Raw genomic sequence first — 23,277 nt, forward strand, 5'->3', positions numbered from 1 at the left:
GGCCCCCTCCAGAGCAATCCAGGGAGGCTTGTTCTTGCCCCCTCCTGGGCTTGGATGGGAGGACCAGCGAGGTCACAGCAGGCTGCTACAGGCTCCCAGGCCTCAGGCTTTCAGAGAGCTAGGACAGGAATATTTGAAAGCAGTGGATTTAGTCTTATCGCCCAACCACCGTGGCTAGAAGGAGGTCTTGGCAGGACTGAACTCTAGCGAGCCCAGAAAAAGAATCATCCCCTTTCCTGAAAATGCTACAAACACATTCTATCACTCCTCTGGAGGCTACTCGGAGTCCAAAGGCACCCCTTTACCCCCAGCAATGCCTCGCTTTTGCTAGATCGAAGAGCAGGGAGCTAATCTCAGAGTCATAGCTTCTTCCTCTTCTAGAGCTGGGATCTTGGAGCCCACCTGGGGTCCTGAGCTTTTTGCCGGGCTTCCAAGGGAGCCGGGGATGGAACCAAGACCTCAGGCCTGCCGCCTGAGTGGAGAGAGGCCTCACATCCAAGCGTGAGGCCTGGAGCTCTGGCTGCTCCAGCTCTGAGGGCCACATCTCACCCCAGGTAGACGCAGAACAATATTATAGTGAGCTGGAGGAGCAGCTGACTGATGAGTTCAACGCTGAGCTCAACCGCGTTCGGCTGAAGCGTCTGGACCTGATCTTTGTCACCTTCCAGGACTCCAGGATGACAAAGCAGTGAGTGCCAGGGCCAGCTGCTTGCTGTGCCCAGCCCAGCCCTGACAGTGGGCCTCTGCTTCTCTGAAACCATCCTCTTTCACCCCCATTCCAGCCAAGGGGAGGAGGAGAGAGAGCCTCCCTCCAGTTTGCCATATTCTGCCCTCCCCTCGACCCCTCCATGCTCCTCATGGGCATGGCAGCTGCCATCTTGCTTTCTAGAGCATGGCCACATCCGTCTTCCCCCAGCTGCCAGGCTCAGCTTGTCTCCAGAGATGCCCAGGCCCTGGGCTCTTCACTCCCATATGTTCTTGCTTCAGCACAGAAGTGGTCAGAGTAGCTGTTGACCTCTTGGTTCCTCTCCCAGGCCTTGACAAGAATGGCACCCGGTTCTCCCTCATTGCATATCACCCCTGCCCTCACCACGAGTGACAGAGTCAGGGTAGAGAAGCCCTGCTTGCCATTTCTCCTCTCCTGCAAGCCTCCCCTCATTCAGAGCCCTACTGCCTTCTCTCTCCTCCGTGCCAGCCTCTGGCAGCCCCACCTTGATAGGGAGTGGATGAGGGCCACTCTGGAATGTTCTGGAAGGAATCTTAGGACTGGGTCAAGTAGATGGGAGCCTCAGAATCAGTCTTTGGAGGATTATGGGGCCCTCCTGTCCCCTAGGGAGCCTGATCACTCACAACATTTGTCCTCACCCACCCCAACCCTACCAAGGAGCAGTGGCACAGGCTAGAGTTTAGTCGCAAAAAATTGTGTACAATTTTGCACGTCACTTACACCCTCAAATTTCTTACCTATCAAATTTGATTACTTATATCTTCCCTGTCCTCCACCCAGAGGGTTAAGAAGGGATACGTGTTCTAGTTAGTGTATGTGTTATGTAAAATAATACATGTACATAAGACAATAACTTTCTGAGAACACTCTGTAGAGAGGATCTAAGGTTTAATTACAGCAGATGTGTGAATGAGAAAACCAAAGATGAGGCTCCAGTGCCAGCACCCGCCCCTCTTTGGTTGTGTCTTCAGTAATCTGTGCAATTAAGACGATGTTAATCACCAATTAGCACAGCCTCATGCACTGTGTAGAACTCAATAGTCGGTAGCTACGGATACTAAGATGGGGCTGAAGTGAATACCTCTCCTGTCAGCCTCACAGAAAGAGCGGGTCTTTGTGCTGTCACTACTGTTAAGGGGAAAAGACATGAACTGAGAACCGTGTGGCCCCCTTTTTTCCCGGACAGTCCCTCCCTCTAATGCCCCTTTTGTTCAGTGACTAGGCCTTGGGGACTGCCCACTTACAAGGTCGAGAGAGACATATCCAAGTCTCCAGGAATTCCCAGGAAGTGGATGAGCCTCTACCTGTGGGATGGCCACAGCAGCCCCGGGCCCCTGGCATGAGCCCTCCCCACCCCCGCAGACCATCGTCCTCACCCCAGACCTCTGTCTGCTCCCGCATCTCCGCAGCATCCTGGAGGATTACAAGTTCATCCAGTGCGGTGTGTCGGCCCAGCAGTCCTCGGTGACCACCATCGTCAAATCCGACCACTGGAGGGTTGTCCTTGCCCCACACCCCAAAGACATTATTTGGTAAGCCCTCTCTGTCCCTCCCCTCTCCTTTGAGCTCCTCTGGGACTGAAGAAGGCTGTAGGACGGGGAAGGGAATCAGGGCCTGTCCTCCTGCTTCACTGCCCACACACGGCCCCCGCTGGGCTGTTTCTCTTGTGGGCATCACAGCCTCCTCCCACGCCCAAGCCCACCCCACCACAAGCGTGGAAGGCACCCAACCTTTGGGGAAAGAGTTTTTCCTGCAGAAAGAATTCGGATCGTTTTTTTGGCTTGCCTGTGGGAGATACTCAGAGGCTTTACAAGTGGTGTGACTGAGGGGAAGGCCCAGGGCTGTCTCATGCAGGTGTGGGTGGGCCCATGGGGTTGAATTAGACCAGGGCAGCCCGGTCCACAGCTGGCATGCAGGAAACAGCACGGGCTGTGTCTGAGGGCTGAGACCCGGGGTCCTAAGTGCGTCTCCCTCCTCCGTCCTGCCCAGGAAACACCTGTCTGTCCGCCGCTTCCATTGGTGGGCCCGCTTCATCGCAATCAACACCTTCCTCTTCTTACTCTTCTTCTTCCTCACCACGCCTGCCATCATCATCAACACCATCGACATGTACAACGTCACCCGCCCCATCGAGAAGCTGAAGGTGCCTCCTCTGCTCAGGCCAGGCGCGGGGGCCCCAGGGAGATGAAGGAAGAACTCAGGCGAGGAGGGGGTGGGAGGCCCACTGGGACGTGACTCCGATGCCCGTACACTTGTGACAGTGGCAGCGGTGTAAATGGTGGCACAGCGCTTCCTGTGCTCTAAAGGGCATGAGTGTGGGTCGTTGCCCATCTTAGGGACCGGGGCTGAAGAGTGCAGGAGCCCCAGGCAAGTTCTGGGGTGAGTTTGGCGGGGGTGGGCTTGGAGGGCTCCTTTTCATTGGGCCAAGCTAGAGGTACAAAAGGGGCAGCAGAAGGTGTGGCGAGCGTGACAGCTCTGTTCTCCCCACGTTCTCTGGAGCCGGGCTCCCTGCTCTGAAGACAGGGTTGAGGGTGGGGCAGGCAGAGGTTAGTTCCAAGGCAGCCCTTCTAGAGGAGAAGGGCCTCCAGCTCTGTCTCCAGTTCCCGCACTTCCAGACACACCCACACCTGGCTGGGCGTGCGCGGCGGCTCACAGGAGTCGTCCCTGGAGGGAAGGGCTGCTTCATATGGACAGAGGTGTTCGAGGAACTGGACGGGCTCGTTTCCAAGTTCTATAGCCTCAGGGCTATTGTAGTGATCCTAGAAGGCCCCTCCTTTCCTGTTATCCCCGTGCCTGTTCCAGCAAAACACACGCATCCACGCGTGCACGCACACTCGTGCATGCAGTCAAGCCAAGCACTTCTGCTGTGGCCGCTTACCTTTGCCCTCCTTTGTCAACTTCACAATAGGCCCCAGGCAAGGGGACCACAGCTCTCCCTGGGAGTTCTTGCTCCATAGCCTCCCCCTCTTCGCCACTTCTCACACATCACAGCAAAAGCAGCATCTCCTCCCTGAGGTCTGAGACAGGAGTGACCGCAGCTGGCTGTGGCCTTAGGGCCAGGTCACTAGGGGCAGCCTAGGGCACCCCTCCAGTGACCTCAGCGTCGAAGGCCTGCACTCCTTGGGGATGTCACTTGACCTTGGGGTGTCAGCCTCCGGCCACCCCAGCCAGGCAGACCCCTGACCAGGAAGGCGGGTCAGAAAGGCCAGGCGCACTGTGCAGCCTCGGGGACACCAGGCCTGCTCTGGGACTGAGCTGGAGAAGAGGCCAGGGATGTGGGAGAAGGCGAGGGAAGCCTGCGAGGAGAATGGAGCTTCTTGCATTGACGTCTCTCCGCCCTCCTCCGCTCCACCCCTACAGAGCCCCATCGTGACCCAGTTCTTCCCCTCCCTGTTGCTCTGGGCCTTTACGGTGATAATGCCTCTGATCGTCTACCTCTCCGCCTTCCTTGAAGCCCACTGGACCGGGTGAGCTGGGGGCCTCCCCTCCTAGCCCTGCTCTTGGCACCTGCTTCTTCCTCTGCCCCGCCAAACCCCACCAGCTTAGTACTCTGGCTTCCTGTCTGGCCTCAGGAATGGAATAGATACGGGGTGGCTTTGATGCCTGAAACCATCCCAAAACACTAACAGATATTTTTTTCTTTGGAAAGAGGGGACGGGTTTGCCTCTGGGCCTCTGGCCTCAGGGATGCTGAGATAGGGCCACCATACCAGGCATGTGGGGTCAAAACCCAGCCCTCCTCGGGCTGCTCCCTCAGCCTCCAGCCACGCGCTGAGGGTCTGGAGCTGTGGGCAGAGATAGGCAGTGCCAGGAATTCCAGGCAGAGGGCAGAGGATGAGAGTGAGAGAGGAGGACTTGTTTGGAAAATGTCAGAAGAGCTGCTATGGCCATAGCAGAGGAGCCCCTGCACTCAATCTGACTGTAGACCCATGTAGCCTACACAGTGCCCACATCTTAAACAATTAAGAGCTATTTCCTATCTATTAACACTAATAGTTCTATGGTAGGAGCTAATTAGTTAGAAAGGATTTACCGTATGCTGGGGCAGGTGGACCTGCTTTGGCCTGAAGGCTGCGTGGGTCTCAAAAGTTACTTCCTGCACCAAAAGTTTCTATCATCCTATCAGGCAGTAAGCCAGGAGGTTTATCTTAACAAATCCTTCCTGGTCTTTCCTCTGGCCAAGAACAGGGCTCATGTTGCTTATTGAAACTCTGCAAGAATTCTGAGTATCATTAGTAATGTCCCTTGAACAGAGATGTCAAGTATATGGTATGTGTGTGCCTTCCCTTCCTTTTCTTATGCCCAAGGCAGACATCACTAGTTGATCATGCTATTCTTTCCTGCTGCTCCCAGCCACAGCACAGCTCACAGTGCTCCGTGGAGATGGCACTGGTATGCACTACGAAACCATTTTCTAGGCCAGGTAGCCGTCTCTCTCTCTCTTCATGCTGTAGTAAGGCGTTTGGTTCTTATCATGTCTCTCTTTGCTTCCTTCTAGATCGACTCAGAGTCTGATCATAGTGCACAAGTGCTACATCTTTCTGGTGTTTATGGTGGTCATTCTGCCCTCTATGGGACTGACCAGGTACCTCACCTCCAATTCTCTCTCCTCTGTCAGCCAGGCTCACCCTAGAGTTGGAACCTCCTCTTTCAGACACTGTAGGCCCCCCTCTGGTTGCTGCAAATCCATTCCTCAAATGACAGTCCAGTGCCTGTCATGAGCTTAGCATGAGCCAAGTATCATGTGGACTCTAGGCTGTCAGCCATGAACTCTGCCCTCAAAGAGCTTATCCTCCAGCTGGGGAAACAAGCCGTAGCTATCAGCTAACTGACAGCGCAAGGTGGGAAGAATGTGCAGTAGAAATTCAGAAGAGGGAGAGAACACTGTGGGAGCAATGGCTGGCCAAGGTTTGCTAGAGGGGAGGCCTTGAGCTGAAAGGCCAAAGGGTTAGGGCCCAGCATTAAGAAGAGAGGCAGTGTGGATTGGCCAGCTAGAATATTAAGATGCAAGAGTCTTTGGGGATTGGGCAAGGGAGGTTGAAAGGAAGGAGGCCAGCCCAAGAGGAACTGAACCCCAGGCCTTAGGTCATAGATTCATTAACTGAAGTGTCTGCTTTATTCTTGTGCTTTTTCTTGTGCTTTATTCTTTATTCTTTATTCTAGTTTGGATGTCTTTTTCCGCTGGCTCTTTGACATCTACTATCTGGAACAGGCATCCATCAGGTTCCAGTGAGTACTAGAGTGCATGTTTCAGGTGTACTCCCAATGTGCATTGGGGCTTCACACCAGGTGGATATGTGTACCCTTTATTTGCTCATACAGGTAGAGATGAATGCATGTTAACACTCTCATTAGGCAGCCTCTTAACATTTCCTGTGTCAGGGACCCCTTTGGGGGTAAAGCCCAGGGACTCCTTCTCTTAATGAAGTTTTTGAACTCATTGTAGATTCAAAGGAAATTGCCCCCCAAAATGTCCTATGTACCTTTTTCTTTTTTTTTTTTTTTGCGGTACGCGGGCCTCTCACTGTTGTGGCTTCTCCCGTTGCGGAGCACAGGGTCCGGACGTGCAGGCTCAGCGGCCATGGCTCATGGGCCCAGCCGCTCCACGGCACGTGGGATCTTCCTGGACCGGGGCACGAACCCATGTCCCCTGCATCGGCAGGCAGACTCTCAACCACTGCGCCACCAGGGAAGCCCCCTATGTACCCTTTATCCAGTTTCCCCCAATGGTAACATCTTGCATAACTATAGTACAATATCACAACCAGGAAATTGATGTTGAAACAATCCACAGAGCTTGTTCAGATTTTGCCGGTTTTACATGTACTCTGAGTAGATTTCTTTAAATGTACAAAATACCTGGGTTATAACAAAAACCAATTATGCTGAAACATAGTTATCAAAATATTTTAAAATTCAAATTTGTAATGCAATCTCTATTAACACATTTAATAATAGGCCGATGCATTCTAAAGGTAGGCAAGCAAAAGTTACATTTTATTGTTTTAAAGGCATCGGTGTGAAAGCCGATGTTACTTAGCTAGAAGAAGAATATTAAATTGGGCAGGGGAGTGGATTTTTGACAAGGCAACATGCAGGTCGTGTTAGATATCCAGCCAATTTCTTTTTTGTTTTGTTTTGGTTTTAGGGCTCCAAATGTTGAAAGTCCCAATTTTCAGAGGTATATTATTGCAAATGACATGCAAGCTTTCATAGCTTGCTTTATAGGGCAAGGACCAGAATTCTCCAAGCTTTCTACAATTAAACTATAACTGTAATAAGTTGATTTTTTTCCAAGATGAGTGAGTTCATCTTTGGCTAGGTCATTATCTTCAATACAGTTTGTATATGAGAAAGAAAAGAATTGTGAGTTCATGACTCAACTCTGATGCCCTCAAGAAAGAATAGCTTTTGGGCTTCCCTGGTGGCGCAGTGGTTGAGAGTCCGCCTGCCGATGCAGGGGACACAGGTTCGTGCCCCAGTCTGGGAAGATCCCACATGCCGTGGAGCGGCTGGGCCCGTGAGCCGTGGCCACTGGGCCTGCGCATCCGGAGCCTGTGCTCTGCGGTGGGAGAGGCCACAGCAGTGAGAGGCCCACGTACCGCAAAAAAAAAAAAAAAAAAGAAAGAATAGCTTTTGAAGGAGTTCTGAAATATGTCCAGGGGGCTTACAGATATCTCTTTTCAAGGAAGGTGACAGAATGGTGTAGATGGAGACACTGGAAAGCAACAGAGATGCCTGGGTCACCAACGTGAGAACAGGCAGTGTGTCCATCCATTCAGCTGGCTGAATGACTACTAGTTGAAGTCGGCCAGCTAGCTATGTCAAACACGCATGTGCAGACAGAAAAATCTCAATCATGTGAATTTAGCATGTCTAACTTAACGGCCTGACTAATAACTAGCATCATTTTGAAGTGATGATGAGCACAAATGGTATCGTAAGAGCTCAGCAATAAGTACAACACGATATGGAAATACCTCATTTCAACCGGTGACAGACTCATGGCTATGGCTGACATCGCTGTGATTTGTTGCCCACACTCTGAATGGAAGGAGGTGCTAAATCGGAGAAAGTAAAGACATAATCTTTTCCCTATTCAAGGTCACAGACCTGCAAAATTCTACTTATGGACTCTCCAGGGTCTGTGGATCCAAGTCAAACAGTCTTTCTTTATTATTTTTTTTTGAATTTTATTTTAATTTATTTTTTACACAGCAGGTTCTTATTAGTTATCTATTTTATACATATTAGTGTATACATGTCAATCCCAATCTCCCAATTCATACCACCACCACCACCCGCCCCCCGCTTCTCCCCCTTGGTGTCTATACATTTGTTCTCTACATCTGTGTCTCTATTTCTGCCTTGCAAACCGGTTCATCTGTACCATTTTTCTAGATTCCACATATATGTATTAATATACGATGTTTTTTTTTCTCTTTCTGACTTACTTCACTCTGTATGACAGTCTCTAGGTCCATCCACATCTCTACAAATGACCCAATTTCGTTACTTTCATGGCTGAGTAATGTTCCTTTGTATACATGTACCACATCTTCTTTATCCATTCGTCAAACAGCCCTTCTTTAGAGCAAGCCAGTGCATGTATCTCCTAACCCATCCACAAATGCCATAGACCACCCCCAGCCCTGCTCAGAAGGGCCCTTGTTAACTTAAAGTGGTCTGAGAACACATGTATACAGTCAGCCCTCCATATTCATGGGTTCCACATCTTTGGATTTGACCTACTGCAGATCAAAAATATTCAGGAAAAGAATTCCAGAAAGTTCCCAAAAGCAAAACTTGAATTTGCTGTGTGCAGGCAGCTACTTGCACAGCATGTATGTTGTATTTACAGCTGTTTACATTGTGTTAGGCATTATAGATGATCTAGAGATGATTTAGAGTATACAGGAGGATGTGCCTAGGTTATATGCAAATATTATGCCAGTTCCTATAAGGGACTTGAGCATCCCTGGATTTGGTATCCGCAGGGGCTCCTAGAACCAATCCCTCACGGATACGGAGGGATGACTGTATTTGAAAGCTATTCTCCCCATCTCTACCTCCACCCATCCCCACTTCCTCAATTCGTTTCCTCTCTCTCCTCTTCCCTCCCACTACCTCTGCCCTTTCCCTCTTCCCCGGCTTCTGTGGCTGTCTTCCACCCAGGTGTGTGTTCCTGCCAGACAATGGCGCCTTCTTTGTCAACTACGTGATCACGTCAGCTTTGATTGGCACAGGCATGGAACTGTTGCGCCTGGGGTCACTCTTTCTGTACACCACCCGCCTCTTCTTCTCCAGGTCGGAGCCAGAGAGAGTCCACATCAGAATGGTGAGGGCCAGGCCCTTCCCTGAGCACAGCCCTCAGAGTTTCCCTTGGGCGGGTGTCAGGAAGGGGGCCTGTTAGCAGCACGGAGGGACCGGAGGTGGGAGGCATGGTGAGGTGGGGCGAGGTGCTTCTCGGACACCAGGGTTGGAAGGGAGGTTGCCATCCCGGACAAGGAGCACAGAAGCAGCCAAGCCAAGTGGACCAGGCCACCTCAGGAGGATCCCTGCCTTCTGCCCCAGAACCAGGCCATGGACTTCCAGTATGGGCGCGAGTACGCGTGGATGTTGAACGTCTTCAGCGTGGTGATGGCGTACAGCATCACCTGCCCCATCATAGTTCCTTTTGGTGAGTCATCCCTGAAGCTCCCTGGGGACTGCACACCCTCGGACTGGGAGCCCCGCAGCATCCAGCCTCTCTCTCTCAGGAGGAGACCCGGGACAGCCTGTCGGAAGGGTGGGGAGGGGCCAGGTCAGAGCCAAGCCAGTCAGGGGTTGGGTGGCTGTTTACATAGGATGTTTGTTGACAGAATAGGTTCTAGGGGCTCAAGGGAAGCTGCTGGTCCCAGAGGTCAGCACCATGGAGCTCCCACAGCCTGTTCTTGGCCCTTGCCACTCTGACAGACCTGAATCTAGCATCTCAGGCCTGCGGGGCAGGGGGGAGCCTTGGGATGGCCGCTGAGTGTGCCTCCATCTCCCGGCCCCCAGGGCTACTCTACCTGTGCATGAAGCACGTCACGGACCGCTATAACATGTACTACTCCTATGCGCCCACCAAACTCAACGAGCAGATCCACATGGCCGCCATCCACCAGGCCGTCTTCGCGCCGCTCCTGGGTCTGTTCTGGATGCTCTTCTTCTCCATCCTGCGATTAGGTAGGTACCAAGCCCGCCCCACCATCCCGCCTCTGCCCATTCCCCATTGCTCCGCCACCCCTCAATGACAACTCTGTAGGAGCAGAAAAAGCCTGGGAAGAGCAAGGTGTTACTCGTGGAACAGGGCAAAGCCCAGTGCCTTCTCTAGGCCTAGAGGGCTCGTGTTAGAGTCCCGGCAGACCTTGGAAGCTAAGCGGAGGACCAGCGTGGTCCAAATCACATACATTTTGGTTTACAACTTTCAGGGCATAACAAACAAACAAAAAATAAAAAAACATCCTATTCCTTCATTCTAACTCAAGGCTGGCAGGAAATAAAATATTAGCTATCAGGCTCCATTCACAAGACATTCCCTCTGGGATCCTAGAAGATGCCTGGTCTTATGTGCTGTCAAAAACCTGGAGGAAGATTCAGAGCCTGCCCCAGCAGCCAGCTTGGCTACACAAAGCTGCTGTCCCCGCCCAGCTGAGCTCAGAGACACCCTCACAGAGAGAGTCCCCACAGGCCACAGACTGGAACCCCCCGGCTCTCTCCCCTCAGAGTCACCCGTGCCCCAGGCAGCAGTCTCTGCCAGCCCCTTCCCAGTCTCAGAAAAGGCTCATGCTGGCCTCCCCGTCCGCCTTCTTCCCCATCCCCCACACTTGCCTTCCCTCAAGACACCTGACCTTAACCACCTCAGTGGTGTGGAGAAGGGCAAGTCCATGTTTTCTCATTGCCTGTCACAGTGGTGTCAGGCAACATTCAGCTCACAGTTATTTATGTGCATTGTCCATTTGTTGTCGCCCCCGAAGCCTTTCCTGCCCCAGCAGACTTCATTTTTTTAATAATGCCTTTTTTTTCTAAGTACAAAGAACTACATGTTTATTATCAAAAATAGGGAAAATTGAAAGATCACAATTTGAATAACCTACCAGCTCCCCTACAGCCTCATGTCTATCGCTCCCACACCTCACTCTGTGCATACGTTTTGGGGGACAGGGCAAAGTAGAGGGAATTTATTGGTTTACTCTTACTTTACAAAATTGTGATATCCATTTTATACTATTCAGACTTGTATCCTGAGTTTCTTCACTGAACATTATGTTCTGAGCAATTTCTTGCATTATCAAAATACTGTTGAGTACACGCCTTTTAACGTCTGCGTTAAATTCTGTCACTTTTAGTCAGTTCTCCATTGTTGGGACATTGAAGTTGTTTATCATTTTTTGCTTTTATAAAAACACAACAGTAAACACCATTATGCAATAACTTCTGACTGTAAAGACTGATGTTCAATATTCATGTAGTTCGAAAACTGCTGCCATTAAAAAGTTACCAAACATCCCCAAACAAAAATTCTGAATTGCTTTTCCATGCCATTAGCACATGTAACTGAGCACGCTCACTTCAAAAGGGCTTACAAGGGCCAGACAGAGAAAGATAAATATCATATGATGTCACTTATATGTGGCATCTAAAAAAAATGATAACAAATGAACTTATCTACAAAACAGAAACAGACTCACAGACTTAGAGAATGCACTTATGGTTACCAGGGCGGAAGTGGGGGAGGGATAGATTGGGAGCTTGGGATTGACATGTACACACTGCTGTATTTAAAACAGATAACCAAGGACCTACTGTATAGCATAGGGAACTCTGCTCAATATCCTGTGATAACCTAAATGGGAAAAGAACTTGAAACAAGAATAGATACGTGTATATGTATAACTGAGTCACTTTGCTGTACACCTGAAACTAACACAACATTCTTAATCAACTATACTCCAGTATAAAATTTTAAAAAAATTTATTTAAAAAAGGGCTTACAAGAAAAGGTGTTGGTCTGAGACTGACTGTATTTTGGGGCAGTGGCGTAAATGAGTGACTCAGAGATACTTCCCAGGGACCGTGAGGTGGGTAACTGACATCAAGGAGGACGTTTAGTGGGCACCTAAATGGATATTTAAGTCAATTAATTTCTTCTCATGGAATCCACTGGATGCCAAATCCTAAACTAGCCAAATAGCACAGAGGGTTGATGTCCCTGTGTCGGGCTCATTGATCAAGTTGTTAAGGGGAGAACTGGGCAGGGACATCTCTGCCCCAGGCTCCAAACTCCTACAGGGGTGCTGAGCTGGGCCCCAGGCATCTGTCAGCCCGGGCGGCATCTCAGCCAGCACCCCTGCCCACAGCTCTGGTCCTCAAGCACCACGCCCATGCCTTTCCTTCTCCTTGCAGGGCCGCTACATGCCGTCACCTTCTTTTCCCTCTCCACCCTTATTGTTTCCATGATACTGGCCTGCGTTGGCACTTTTCTGGGGAAGCTTCGGAAAGCGTCTGACTATGAGGTGAGTCGCCAGCCTGGCTTTCCTCCGCAGGTTCTCCCGGTCCCAGGGCACACGGCTCCCGGACGCCCACCCGAAGCACCACGATGACGAGAGGCTCTTGCCTTTCTCTCTGATGACGGGATGTGCAGACTCAGTGCCGGGTGTACGTGCTGCATGTGTCCTTGCACTGGCCCCGGAATCACGCCTCCCGGGGCGGGGAAATCCAGAAGGCAGCTGTCCTCACCTCTTCTCCGCTCTTTCATCTCCTCCGAACCACAGGCTGCTGGCCCATCCCTCCTACAATGTGAGCCTATTCAGCCACTGAGCTGCGAGGACCATTCCAAGGCACGGAGGGTTGAGAGAGAGGATGGAGTGAAGGAGTAAAAGAGGGGCTGGTAGGGGCTTCCCTGGTGGCGCAGTGGTTGAGAGTCCGCCTGCCGATGCAGGGGACACGGGTTCGTGCCCCAGTCTGGGAAGATCCCACATGCCGTGGAGCGGCTGGGCCCGTGAGCCATGGCCGCTGAGCCTGCGCGTCCGGAGCCTGTGCTCCGCAATGGGAGAGGCCACAGCAGTGAGAGGCCCGCGTACCACAAAAAAAGAAAAAAAGGGGTGGTAAAGGATGATAACCTGGGGAAGGGGGACAGTCATCTCACTTTTAAGAACCTCAGGATATTGAACTTGTCTGCAAGGGAGGCCTGGCTCTCTGGGCCCCGTGACTCTTTCGGCTCTTTGCCAGTGGGGCCCAGCCAATTATTAGAGAAGGGATCTAATCCATGCCAACAGAACTGTGTGCTCTAGATCAGCACTTCCTAAAGTGGGGTGACCGTAGAGGTGTACTGGAATGATTTCCAGTGGACTAAAAACATTTTATATTTTTCACGGTTACACATTTATTTTTCTACTTAACCTTGCTTACGGCAACTGACACAGGATTTCTGTTCATAAATAGTGAATCGTTTCCTTTTCAAATGAATTTAAGTAAGAAAGAAAGTTGATTTAAAGTACTGGCATCCTGCTGAGTCAGAGGAGGGAGCCTCTGAGAAGAGAATCTTCTTGCTTCCCATGGTTCCGTATCTGTGGCCCTGGGCACAGGTGCCTGCTGCCCTTTCTACCTGGACCCTCCTCCCTCCCCTGGCCCGAGTCCACGCTGCTGAAGGACCAGAGCGAACGACGCCTCTGGCTCTGTCTTCCCAACACAACGATGTCCTGGGATCTGGTTACTCAGTGGTCCATTCTAGAGACAGAAGGTGACAGGGGACCTAACCCCTCATCTCATTACAGAGGGAGAGGGGAAATTCTGGCAGGAGAAAAGGTTTTATGGAAGTCAAGGCTTCTCCTAGAGTCAAAGCGGTCTCATCTTTGAACCGCAGCCTCCACTCTGCTCTCTCTCTCCCACCATGGTCCTTGCGAATGGCATATTTCAGAAGGGTCTCCCCAGCTTCCCAGTCCACTCTCTGTCCCCCTGGGCTTCAGCCCTGCCAGCTGGGCTGCAGGTCTGGAAAAATAGAAGATGAGTTGAGTTTAAGGGGAGCAGTAGGCCCCTTAAGCCTGAGTTTAAGGTCCAGGCTTCTCTGGACGTGGGGAGGGTGGGGGCACCCCGTGACCCTCCTTGTCTCTCCTGCCGCTGCAGCCCGAGGAGGAGATGGAGACCGTGTTTGACCTGGAGCCCAGCAGCACCTCCTCCACGCCAACTTCCCTTGTGAGTCAGTGCCTTCGCCCTGGGACGTGTCAGGAGGCGGGTGCTTGCAGGGGTGGGCTACTCCAGCAACATTGCGGGGATACCAGCAGTTAGTGGCCACCCTGGGTACTGGGGTGGAGCCGGGCGTCCCTGGACCCCCGCCTCTGATGCAGCAGGACTTGGCCCAGGTCAAACTGCTGCCGTGGCCCTGGCTGAAGAGCCTTCAGAAAGATAGAAGATCCGAGATTTACTCCAGGACATTCTCTAGAAGGAGCTCAGAGAGGACGAGAACGGTCAGGGCGAACCCAGCCACAGCAAGCTCAGTTGTGTAGACGCAGGGCCGTGCTGGGGCTCGGCCTCAGGACTGAAGGCTGCCTCCAAGGGCGCAGGGGCCAGGCAGAGCGGTGCAGACAGCCGCAGCGAGCTATTGCAAGTCTGCACCGCATGGTAAGGCAGGGGCCGCGCCGGATGGGTGAGCCCGTCAGCTTGTGAAGAGACGAGGCCAGACTCAGAGTGCCGGGGGTCCAGCAGGCTGGGCATTGGCTCCCACACTGTGGCTCAGCCTGGAGGGGCGTGAGCGCTCGCCCGCAGCCCGGCCACAAGTGTGGCTGCAGGGCCACTGATGCATGCACTGAGCAGGGTACCGGGTCAGCCCGTGCCCCGGTGCCAGGGTGCCTTGGGGAGCACTGAGGAAGGGTACCAGCCAGCCTGGGCACTCAGGGAAGGCTTCCCGGAGGAGGGAACATCTAATCCGACCCCAGGAATGGGAGAGTAGGGGTTACCAGGTGGAAGAGTTGTGGGGAAGAGCATTCAAGGAAGAGGATCAGCCTGTGCAAAGACCCCGAAGAGAGAATCTGGAGCACCTGGGAACCTAAGACAGTTTGGGGCCTGGTGCAAATGCAGAGTGGGCGGCAGGGACCGGTGGGAGGGGAGGCCCTTTAGTCCCGGCAGCGTTGGGTGAAAGCTCACAGACGCAACAGTGGGCGGATGTGCCCACGCCAGGTGCATAGAACTACAGGTCTGCCTCACTCTGAAACGAACCCTACAGATTGGGCCCGATGAGCTCTGGGAGGTGGCAGGCAAGAAGGAGCTCCAGTACCAGAGAGACAACAAAGGTTTCGAAGCAGGAAAGTCTCTCTTCACATAGCACCCCCTGGGGCCCTTCCAAGGTGACCCCTCTGGAATATTGTAAGCAATTGGTTATTGAAACCTTACAAACTAGAGCCTTCACCATTCTCGCTCTTGATCTTTATGATAAACCTGCACAGTCGGGGTTTTTATCCTCATTTTATAGATGAGGAAACTGAGGCTCAAAAAGGTGAATTAATTTAGACCCTAGAGTACTACTATGCAAGGAAGTGGCAGAAAAAGGTTTGAACCAGGTCTGTCAGACTCTAGAGTTTGAGCTTTAAAAAAAATAATTACTGGAATTGATTTTTAAAAATCTTTCATTATTGTAACAGAGGGGTCTGAGCGTTGTAGATAATTATGGGGAAAAAACAGAGAAGCAAAAATAAGAAAATAAAAAGTCCATGTTTCTACCACCTAGAGATGACCACTGATACCTTAATGTATATTTTTTCAGATATATAGGTATTTTTTAATGACATAATACTGTACACTATTTTATAACCTGCATTTTAAGTTAACAATCTCTGTCTTTCTACATATATGCATTTTTACCTCTTCAAATACCCAGTCCATATTCAACTTGCCCTACATGTTCCAGAAATATCTTTTACAGCTTGTCCAGACCGAGATCCAATCCAGTCTCTGTGCTAGATTAATCTGGCACCTGTGCATGTCCCTTTTATTTTAGCACCATCTCTGTTTTATGACTTGTTGGAGAGACCAAGCCAGTAGTCCTGCAGAATGTCCCAACTTCTGGCTTTTTCTGGCTGTGTCTTCATGGTATCTTACAGGAGGTTACACTATCTCCTGTATTTCCTAAAAACTAGAAGTTAGATCCAAAGGCTTGATAGTTTCAAGTTCAACACTAGGGGCTAAATAGAACACATTACATGCAGTGCTGTGAGTCACACCAGGAAATATATAATATCCTATTTATTGCCATTAATGATGCTGAAGTGACTCCCTGATTCAGGGATGACTGCTGGCTTCTTCCATTGTTCAGTTACCATTTTTCCCCTAGGACCCAAAAGTCATCTATGGGGTTTATTTTGGCCTTGTGAAAATACCTCAGTTCTTCTGTAGAAAGAGTGTTCTTTCATCAACTAGGGCTGTTTAGTTTCACTGAAATAAATTCCCACAGGAAAGGTTTAATTCTATCCAGTAATTACCTATTTTCAAAATAAGATGCTGGTTTAAAATTCCCTTCAAAGGGTGACAAACAGCTCTTGTGTTTTTCTAGTCTGCTGCCATCCCAGGCATTCCTGGGCCCATGCCTGGATTTCACAGGTCCCATGACCAAGACCTCAGATAGCAGCCTCAGTTTCAAATCCTGATTCACAGGCCAACCAATGACACAGCCCAAGGGAGTTGGATGCGCCTCTGAAGCTGTGTTAGAAAATGCGGTAGCTCAGGAATGGGGGGAGTCCCTCCAGACCCCAGTGTAAGGGAGACTCATGTCATCTCCCCCTGGGTTCAGCCTGACCTGGAACCAAGAATGAATGGCACGTGTGCTGAAGGAAGAGTGGACTAGGAGACCCACACTAACCAGCCCAGGGAGCACGTAGATGCTCGATAAATGATTGAGAGCAGCGGGGCAGGCGGGATGGCCAGGACTTGGGCTGCGGGGGGAGAAGGAAGGAGCCACGGCTTAGAGGGGCAGAGGCTCTGCGGGTAAAGCGTGTGCCCGGGGCCTTGCCCCAGATGTGACGTCACCCCATCTCCCCTCTCTGTCCCGAACAGCTGTATGTGGCCACCGTGCTGCAAGAGCCGGAGATGAACCTGACCCCAGCCTCCTCCCCTGCCCGGCACACCTACGGCACCATGAACGGACAGCCGGAAGAGGGAGAAGAGGAGAGTGGTGTGAGGGGCTTTGCAAGGGAGCTGGACTCGGCCCAGTTCCAGGAAGGGCTGGAACTGGAGGGCCAGAGCCAGTACCACTGACCAGGACCCAAGGCCTCCACCTGGCGACGCCAGCCGGGCGTGGCAGCCAGGGGAGAGCCCAGCAGGGGGAGGCAGGAGGGTGGCCTGGACCGCCCCACTACCTCCTGCAGACTTTGGGAGGGCCCCAACGGAGCCCTGGCTCTCTGTCGGCCACGTGGAGGCCCCGACCTGCTGACCAGCTAGAACGGGAGATGACAGGCAGTGTCGAGGGACCCCAGGATGGGATGGAGGATACCGGCGAGCACCATGTCTTGGGAGCAGGGGCTGGAGCCCTGAGCACAGAGACTGAAGGCTGGGGGACTTTCCTGGGGTCACGGTGGAGAAGGTTTGTGTCAGGGAAGACGCAGGAGGAAGTCCACTGAAGACTCTCTGGGGTCTTCGCCACCCTTCCACCAGCTGCCCTGCCCAAGGAGCTTCTGCTGCTGTCCTACCCTCACCCTCACTCCCAGCCCACCCCTCTCCTGCAGTCTGAGGAAGCAACGGTACGTATGCTGGGCCTCGTCAGCAAGACACAGACGGCCACCTCCTCCGGGTTTCCCTGCATGGGGATCTGTAAAGAGAAAGTCTCTGCACCCACCTGCAGGTAGGGGCAGCTGAGACCATAGACTTAAAGGAGGCGACTGAGCCCCTTCCTATTCCTCTGCCCCTCATCAGATGTCCCCAGGAGCAGCAGGGTAGAGAGCCTTCTCCTCTCTGTTCCTGCAAGAGTAGCTGGGATGTGGTCACGCAGGGCTCATTAAATGGGACCTGTGTGCATTTTGATGAAGGCTGCTGGTTACTGTAAGGTGGGCGGGGCAGAGGCAGAATTCATGGAAGGAGGTCTTCTCCCGAAACGCTGAGTGATGAGAAACCTGATATACCCCCCTAAGCCCCAGGGCCTAATGAGAGGACCCCCAAGGTCGAGGATGTGGCCACTGAGAGCTGCTCCGGCCGCATACCCATCTGAGTGCCTAGGCCCCTGGGGTGACCAAGGTGGGGGGTAACTGAGGGTGAGAAGCCCATGCTGCAAACTGAAGGCACTGGCCTCTCCCCGGCCTCCGAGCAGGACCCTTCCTCACCTCTCGGGGCCGCCCTGCACTCTGCACTGAAGAGCGGTCCAGTGGCCTCCAGTGTGGTCCTGGCTCAGACACTGTGGATGCCCTGCGGGGGATTGAGGGGCGCAGGTGGGAGCCGCGTCCTCCACGGACAGGCAGACTAAGGCTGCCCTCCCAGGGCGGCCCCCACCCGAGACCTGGAGGAGCCGAATCCTGAGTGGGAACAACGCTGGGGACATCACTGCTGCAGGCCAGGGGTGTGCAGGCCTCTGGGGACAGGCCCCCATCAGGACCACCAGGCAGCCAGCGGGGGGAAGACACGAAGAAGGGCTGGCCAGGGCCTGGGTGGACCAGAATGAGCCAAGTCAAATGGGGTCTGCATGCTCTAGAGCTCTCCTGAGCTCCCTCCTCCAAAGGTCGGGGCCCCTGCAGCCAACCTACTGAAGGTGGGCATCCAGGTTCACCTCACCTGGGTGTTCCCCACCGGCTGCCGGGCACACACATGCTCCTGAGCTCAGATCACCTGAGCCTCACTGCTGCTCCACCTGTGCCCACATCCCGGCTCCAGAAGCTCCAAGCTTGACCCCAGAGGAGAAATAGCACTTGAGGGGCAAATATTGCTCTCCCCCAAGAGCTCAGCCCAGACCTTGGCATGAGGGATCTTTCCAGAGAGCCTGGCTCATCTGGGAGGAGGCCGTCTCTCCTCGTCCAGGTAGGAATAAGGAGGAAATTATACCCAGCTGGTCCCTCATAAACCCAGGCCCTGCAGGGCCATCTCCCCCAAGCATTTCACCAGCCAACAGGGGGAAGTGGTCCTTTCCAGAACAGTCCAGCACGGAGCCCTGCCCACCATGGGGAGGTGGCAGCTCCAGGCCCTGCCCCACTCCCAGGTGTGTGGCGAGGGCCGTCCTGCCAGAAGCTGGCCTGAAGGCTCTCCTTCACTTGGCACTGCTTGCTGGCATCCGCCCCGGCCTCCGCAGCTCCTGCGGGACTATTCCTGCTGCTTGTCTCGCCTCCCACTGCCCAGCTGGCAGCCTGTGGAAGCTACATATGGAAAGGTCCCAGCAGATGCTATGGCAGCATGGCTGGGGCTTCCCCCTTTGAATCTGGGTCAAGTGCAGTCTGGTTCTGAGAGAAGACGGTGAGGATGTTGGGAACGTTGCTGCGTCTACTGGCTTCTCTACTCTTCCCGGAGACCCCGGCCACAGCCGCTCGACCTCCCGTGGTCACTGCTACGGGTGTGGGTGTACTTTGGTTCTTTACGCGCCACATCCAGGCCCTCCTCAAGCATCTCCCCTCCAACCTGCTCTCTCGGCCCACACGCTTCTCACCCACTGGCCTCCGCCTACCACCATCCACCCCATCCCACTGCCTACTTCCCAGCTGCCCCTGCCCCATCTGTTCCCCCAACCCCGCCTCTCAGACCTGATCCTCTTTGGAGGGAGCTGCCTCGGGGGACCAGGTATTGCCTAGAGCCTTTGAGAAGTGCCCCTCCCGGGGCCTAGGGCAGCTCCATGCTCGCCTGCCTCTTCCTCAGACACTTCTGGAAGCAAAGTGCCTATCAGCAGCATTGCATCCTCTGGGGACCCCGGTGGGGAGTGTGGACTTCCCTTGGCCATTTCACCACTAAAGGAATGTGCCAGAACGCGGAATCTTCTTCTTATTAACGCTATGACCGTGCCTTGAATAAACAAGTCCTCCCAACCTCTGCTGGCCTGTGCCTCTGCATCTGAACCAGCCCAGTGGGGCTTTCCCTCCATCTAGAAGGAGCCAGAGCTCCCTGAGGTGGCCAGGCTGGAGCACCACATCTTGCTTTGTGGCTTTGGCCCCTGGGGCCAGAGCTGCCACTCTGGGACCCTTGACCCCTGAGGCCTTCCCTGGCCCCTGTCCTCACAGGGGAAGGCCTGGCAAATGCTACCTTGTCTGCTGGAGAAACAGGAAGTGAATCTGCCTCTTTCCACTGCGGATGCTCTGAGAGTCTCCTGAGCAGTAGGGGAGAACTTTTCCGGTCCATGAGCTACCCAGGAAGCCAGCAGGGCAGCCTTTCCTGGGCAGCAGAAGCCCTGGGGTGAGCGCTGGGCTCTGAGAGCGGGCCCCCGGCCAGATGAGCCGCTGGGCTTGACAAGACGAAGACTTCAGGTGGGAGCCCCCAGGGAGCAGCAGGCTGGGCTCAGGTCTGCACCAGCCTCCGCCAGCAGCATGAGGGCAGGGGGAGGTCAGGGAGAGGTTGGGCATTAGTGGGGTACGTGGGCCCCGCACAGGAGAAGAAAACCCTCCAGCCAAGGGCAGTTATGTCTGTTGTCACACCTGTGGCAAGGGGGGTAAAGTCCCTGCCCTGGGGGACATGTGTCCTGGCCCTTCCTCTAGCTAGCTCGCTGACCCTGGGCTGGTCACCTCATCCTGAAAGCAGGAGGACAGGAGGCTGACCACTCTGTCTCAGTACTGAATAGAGCAGATTCAGCCGCAGGGACAGGGTGTGGAGGGGGGCTTCCTCCCCCGCTGCTCCCTGTGAGGACAGAGGCCACTCTCGGGGCACGGTGCCCAAGGGATGCTCCTGAGCCCCCGTCGCTGGACCTTCTCCTCAAGCTTTCATAGTCCACCCATGGGCAAGGGCTCAAAGCCCCCCATGGTGTGAACCCGGGCAGGGGGCCAGGGCCCATCCCCTTGACCCCTCTCCCCTCAAAGCAATTATCTTCCAAGTTGAGTCAGATGAAATCCACAAGAGATGCTTCAGTGGGGAGAGGAGTAGGAAGACCACCCTGGCTGGGTGGGAGGGGCTAGGTCCTGCTGCCTGGGAATGGGGATCAGGGGGTTAAGGAGGGAGGCAGTGGGCAGATGGCCAAGAGGGAGGCCTGGTGCCAGGGAGGTCCAGGATGCCAGCTCCATGGGGCTCCGCCCAAGAGGGCATTGGTGCACCAGACTGAGTGCCGGGTTGGGCTCTGTGGGACTGGGGAGGAAGCAGAAGGGCCCTGGGCTCCAGGAGGCTGTGCCTGGAGGCCAAGCTTGGGGCAGCTCCCTGCCACCCTCCCAAAGCCGTCATACTCGGGAAGCTCCATGCTGGCCGACTCTGGGTTTCTGAGCTCGCTCTGTGAAGGGTCCGGGAAAGCATGGCGGAGCCTGGCTTATGGGAAGACCGTTCACAGGTTTTTTCAACAGAGGCTGCTTTTTGAACATCTGAGGTCCCACCTTGACAACCAGTAGCCCAGCATCCCTCAAGCTTCAAGTGCTGGGTCTCTAGCCCAGCTGCAAATTGGAGTATCCTGGGAGATTTTAAACAATCCCAACATCCAGGTCCCCTCCGTGAACAAGCCAGAATTTCTGGGGTGGGGCCCGGACATTTCTATTTTACGAAATCCCCTGGTGACTCTGGTGTGTAGGAGGGTTCAGTGAGCAAGGCTCTCATGGAGCCGAAAGGAAAACCATCCCAGCCTCACGGCCCTGGAACTGCGCAAGCTGGTCTCAGCACCTCACACTGCCTCTCACCTCAGGGAGCGGGTGGCCCTGTAGCTTGTACGTAGTCACAAATCCATAGGCTGGGAAACCTCTCCTCCCTTCACTCTGCCTCCAGAGAGCTCAGAAGGCAGGTGCCTGGTAGGTAACCAAAGATTAGGCCCAAACCAGCATTTTCCTTTGGGCTTACAAGCAGGTAATGCCTAGCGTGGGCACAACTTCTGTTGTAATCATCTTACTTTGCAGTAAGCACTACTGTTGGGCCAGAGAGACACACACACCAGCTTCAGGGGTCATTTCTGCCTGTCTGGTCACCTTCAGCAGTGGTTTGAAGCCTCTCCTCTTCTATCCAAACATAGAGCCCAAAGTGGCTTTCCTGACAGCCTTCCCATGTGGAATGCAATAGATTATAAGTACAGTAAACAAATCTACATAGTGGGAGGCCAGGATAGGTGCTTTGAAGACAAAACAAAGCAGGATGGGGGGGGCTGTCTAGAGATGGGGAGGATGGGGCACGAGCTCTGTGGGAACGCGACATGAGACACGTGAGCCAGTGGAGGCTGCATGAAGGGAGTGGGGACTAAATGTGGGGCCCGAGGACCAGCGAGGAGGCCAGAGTGGCCAGAGCAGAGTGAGCGAGAGGAAGAGAGGAAGGAGGCGAGGTTTGAGGGGCCCCTGGGGCTCTGTGGGCTAAGCTACTGGAGGGCTCTGAGCAGGGGAGAGACATGATCTCCTTACTAGCCACTGGGTGGGGACAACACGGAAGCAGAAAGCCCCGCTGGGGACTCTGTTGAGGCATCCAGGGGGCGACAGTACAGTAGCTCAGCCAAGGACAGGGCAGTGAAAGAGGAGAGAGGTAGTGAAATTCGGAGTAGGGCCTGGGGATCCCTGGATAGATTCGATGGGTGGGGGGGGCGGTCTGAGAGAAAGCAAGGAGGTAAGGATGACTCCCAGTTCTTCAGCCTAAACAACTGTGTAAGCTGGTTTACCAAAGCAGAGAACGCTGGGAAGGAGCAGGTCTGGGAAAAAGACCAAGTGTTCCGTTTTGGTTGTGTTACGTCTGAGATGGTGCCTTGTGTGGACGTTGGGCAGGTGGCTGGATACAGAGTCTGGAGTAAGGGAGAGTTGGGCTGGAGGTGTAAACTCCAGAGTCATCAGCGTCTGGATGGTGTTGAAAGCACGGGACTGGCTGCGACCTCTACAGGCGCAAGCGTAGGTCGGAGAGAGATGGGAAGGAGAATCTGCAAGGGAGACTGAAAAGGAGTGGCAGAGGGGAAGGAGGGAAACCAGGAAAGCCTGGCGTCCCGGAAGCCAAGGGAAGAAAGGGACTCAAAGGGGAACGGGGACCCCAGCTCTAATCACACTTGACAACAAACACGGGGCAGAGAGGAATGAGCTCAAAGACGCCACCAAGAAGCATCGGCCAAGTCAAATGCCAGACATGCCACTGAACGAATAACCAGGTTTCACCCACAAATCAATAGCCTGGGGGAGGAGGTGAGAGGCTGGTAGAGAATAAGAGGTTTAGGAGACACAACCAGATACAGTGTGTGGCCCTTGATTGCATCTTGAACAAACCAGCTGCAGAAAGACATCTTTGAGATACCAGGGAAATTTGAATATGAACTGGGTGTTCTTAGGTGATGTTGAGGAGATAACTGTTCATCTTGGTAGGTATGTTGACAGCATGAGTTAAAAGGTAAAACAAACAAACAAAAAATCAGCTAGAAATTCATATGGAAGACTTTACGAGTGAAAGAACATGATGTCTGGGGTTAGTTTTGAAACTGTCCAGCAAAAG

The 23,277-nt window shown here is 53.4% G+C and overlaps 1 protein-coding gene across 2 annotated transcripts in view; it reads left to right on the top strand.

Annotated features, from left to right (window-relative positions):
• Positions 1-16,992, top strand: part of TMEM63C (transmembrane protein 63C) — a gene marked incomplete at both ends in the record, with an annotated part of 33,617 nt that extends 16,625 nt beyond the window's left edge. The window contains 12 exons of one of the 2 annotated variants that reach the window (XM_082618826.1): positions 555-688; positions 2,137-2,259; positions 2,717-2,870; positions 4,088-4,194; positions 5,225-5,311; positions 5,890-5,955; positions 8,902-9,064; positions 9,301-9,406; positions 9,766-9,933; positions 12,154-12,263; positions 13,873-13,941; positions 16,792-16,992. In XM_082618826.1, coding sequence (XP_082474952.1) covers positions 555-688; positions 2,137-2,259; positions 2,717-2,870; positions 4,088-4,194; positions 5,225-5,311; positions 5,890-5,955; positions 8,902-9,064; positions 9,301-9,406; positions 9,766-9,933; positions 12,154-12,263; positions 13,873-13,941; positions 16,792-16,992 — 1,488 coding nt within the window. The remainder of the gene's footprint in view (positions 1-554; positions 689-2,136; positions 2,260-2,716; positions 2,871-4,087; positions 4,195-5,224; positions 5,312-5,889; positions 5,956-8,901; positions 9,065-9,300; positions 9,407-9,765; positions 9,934-12,153; positions 12,264-13,872; positions 13,942-16,791) is intronic. The other variant, XM_082618827.1, reaches the window with a different exon arrangement.
• Positions 16,993-23,277: the final 6,285 nt, after the last annotated feature.

The sequence above is a fragment of the Mesoplodon mirus genome, assembly GCF_964341445.2.
Source record: "Mesoplodon mirus genome assembly, chromosome: 4".
NCBI classification, from domain to species: Eukaryota; Metazoa; Chordata; class Mammalia; order Artiodactyla; family Ziphiidae; genus Mesoplodon; species Mesoplodon mirus.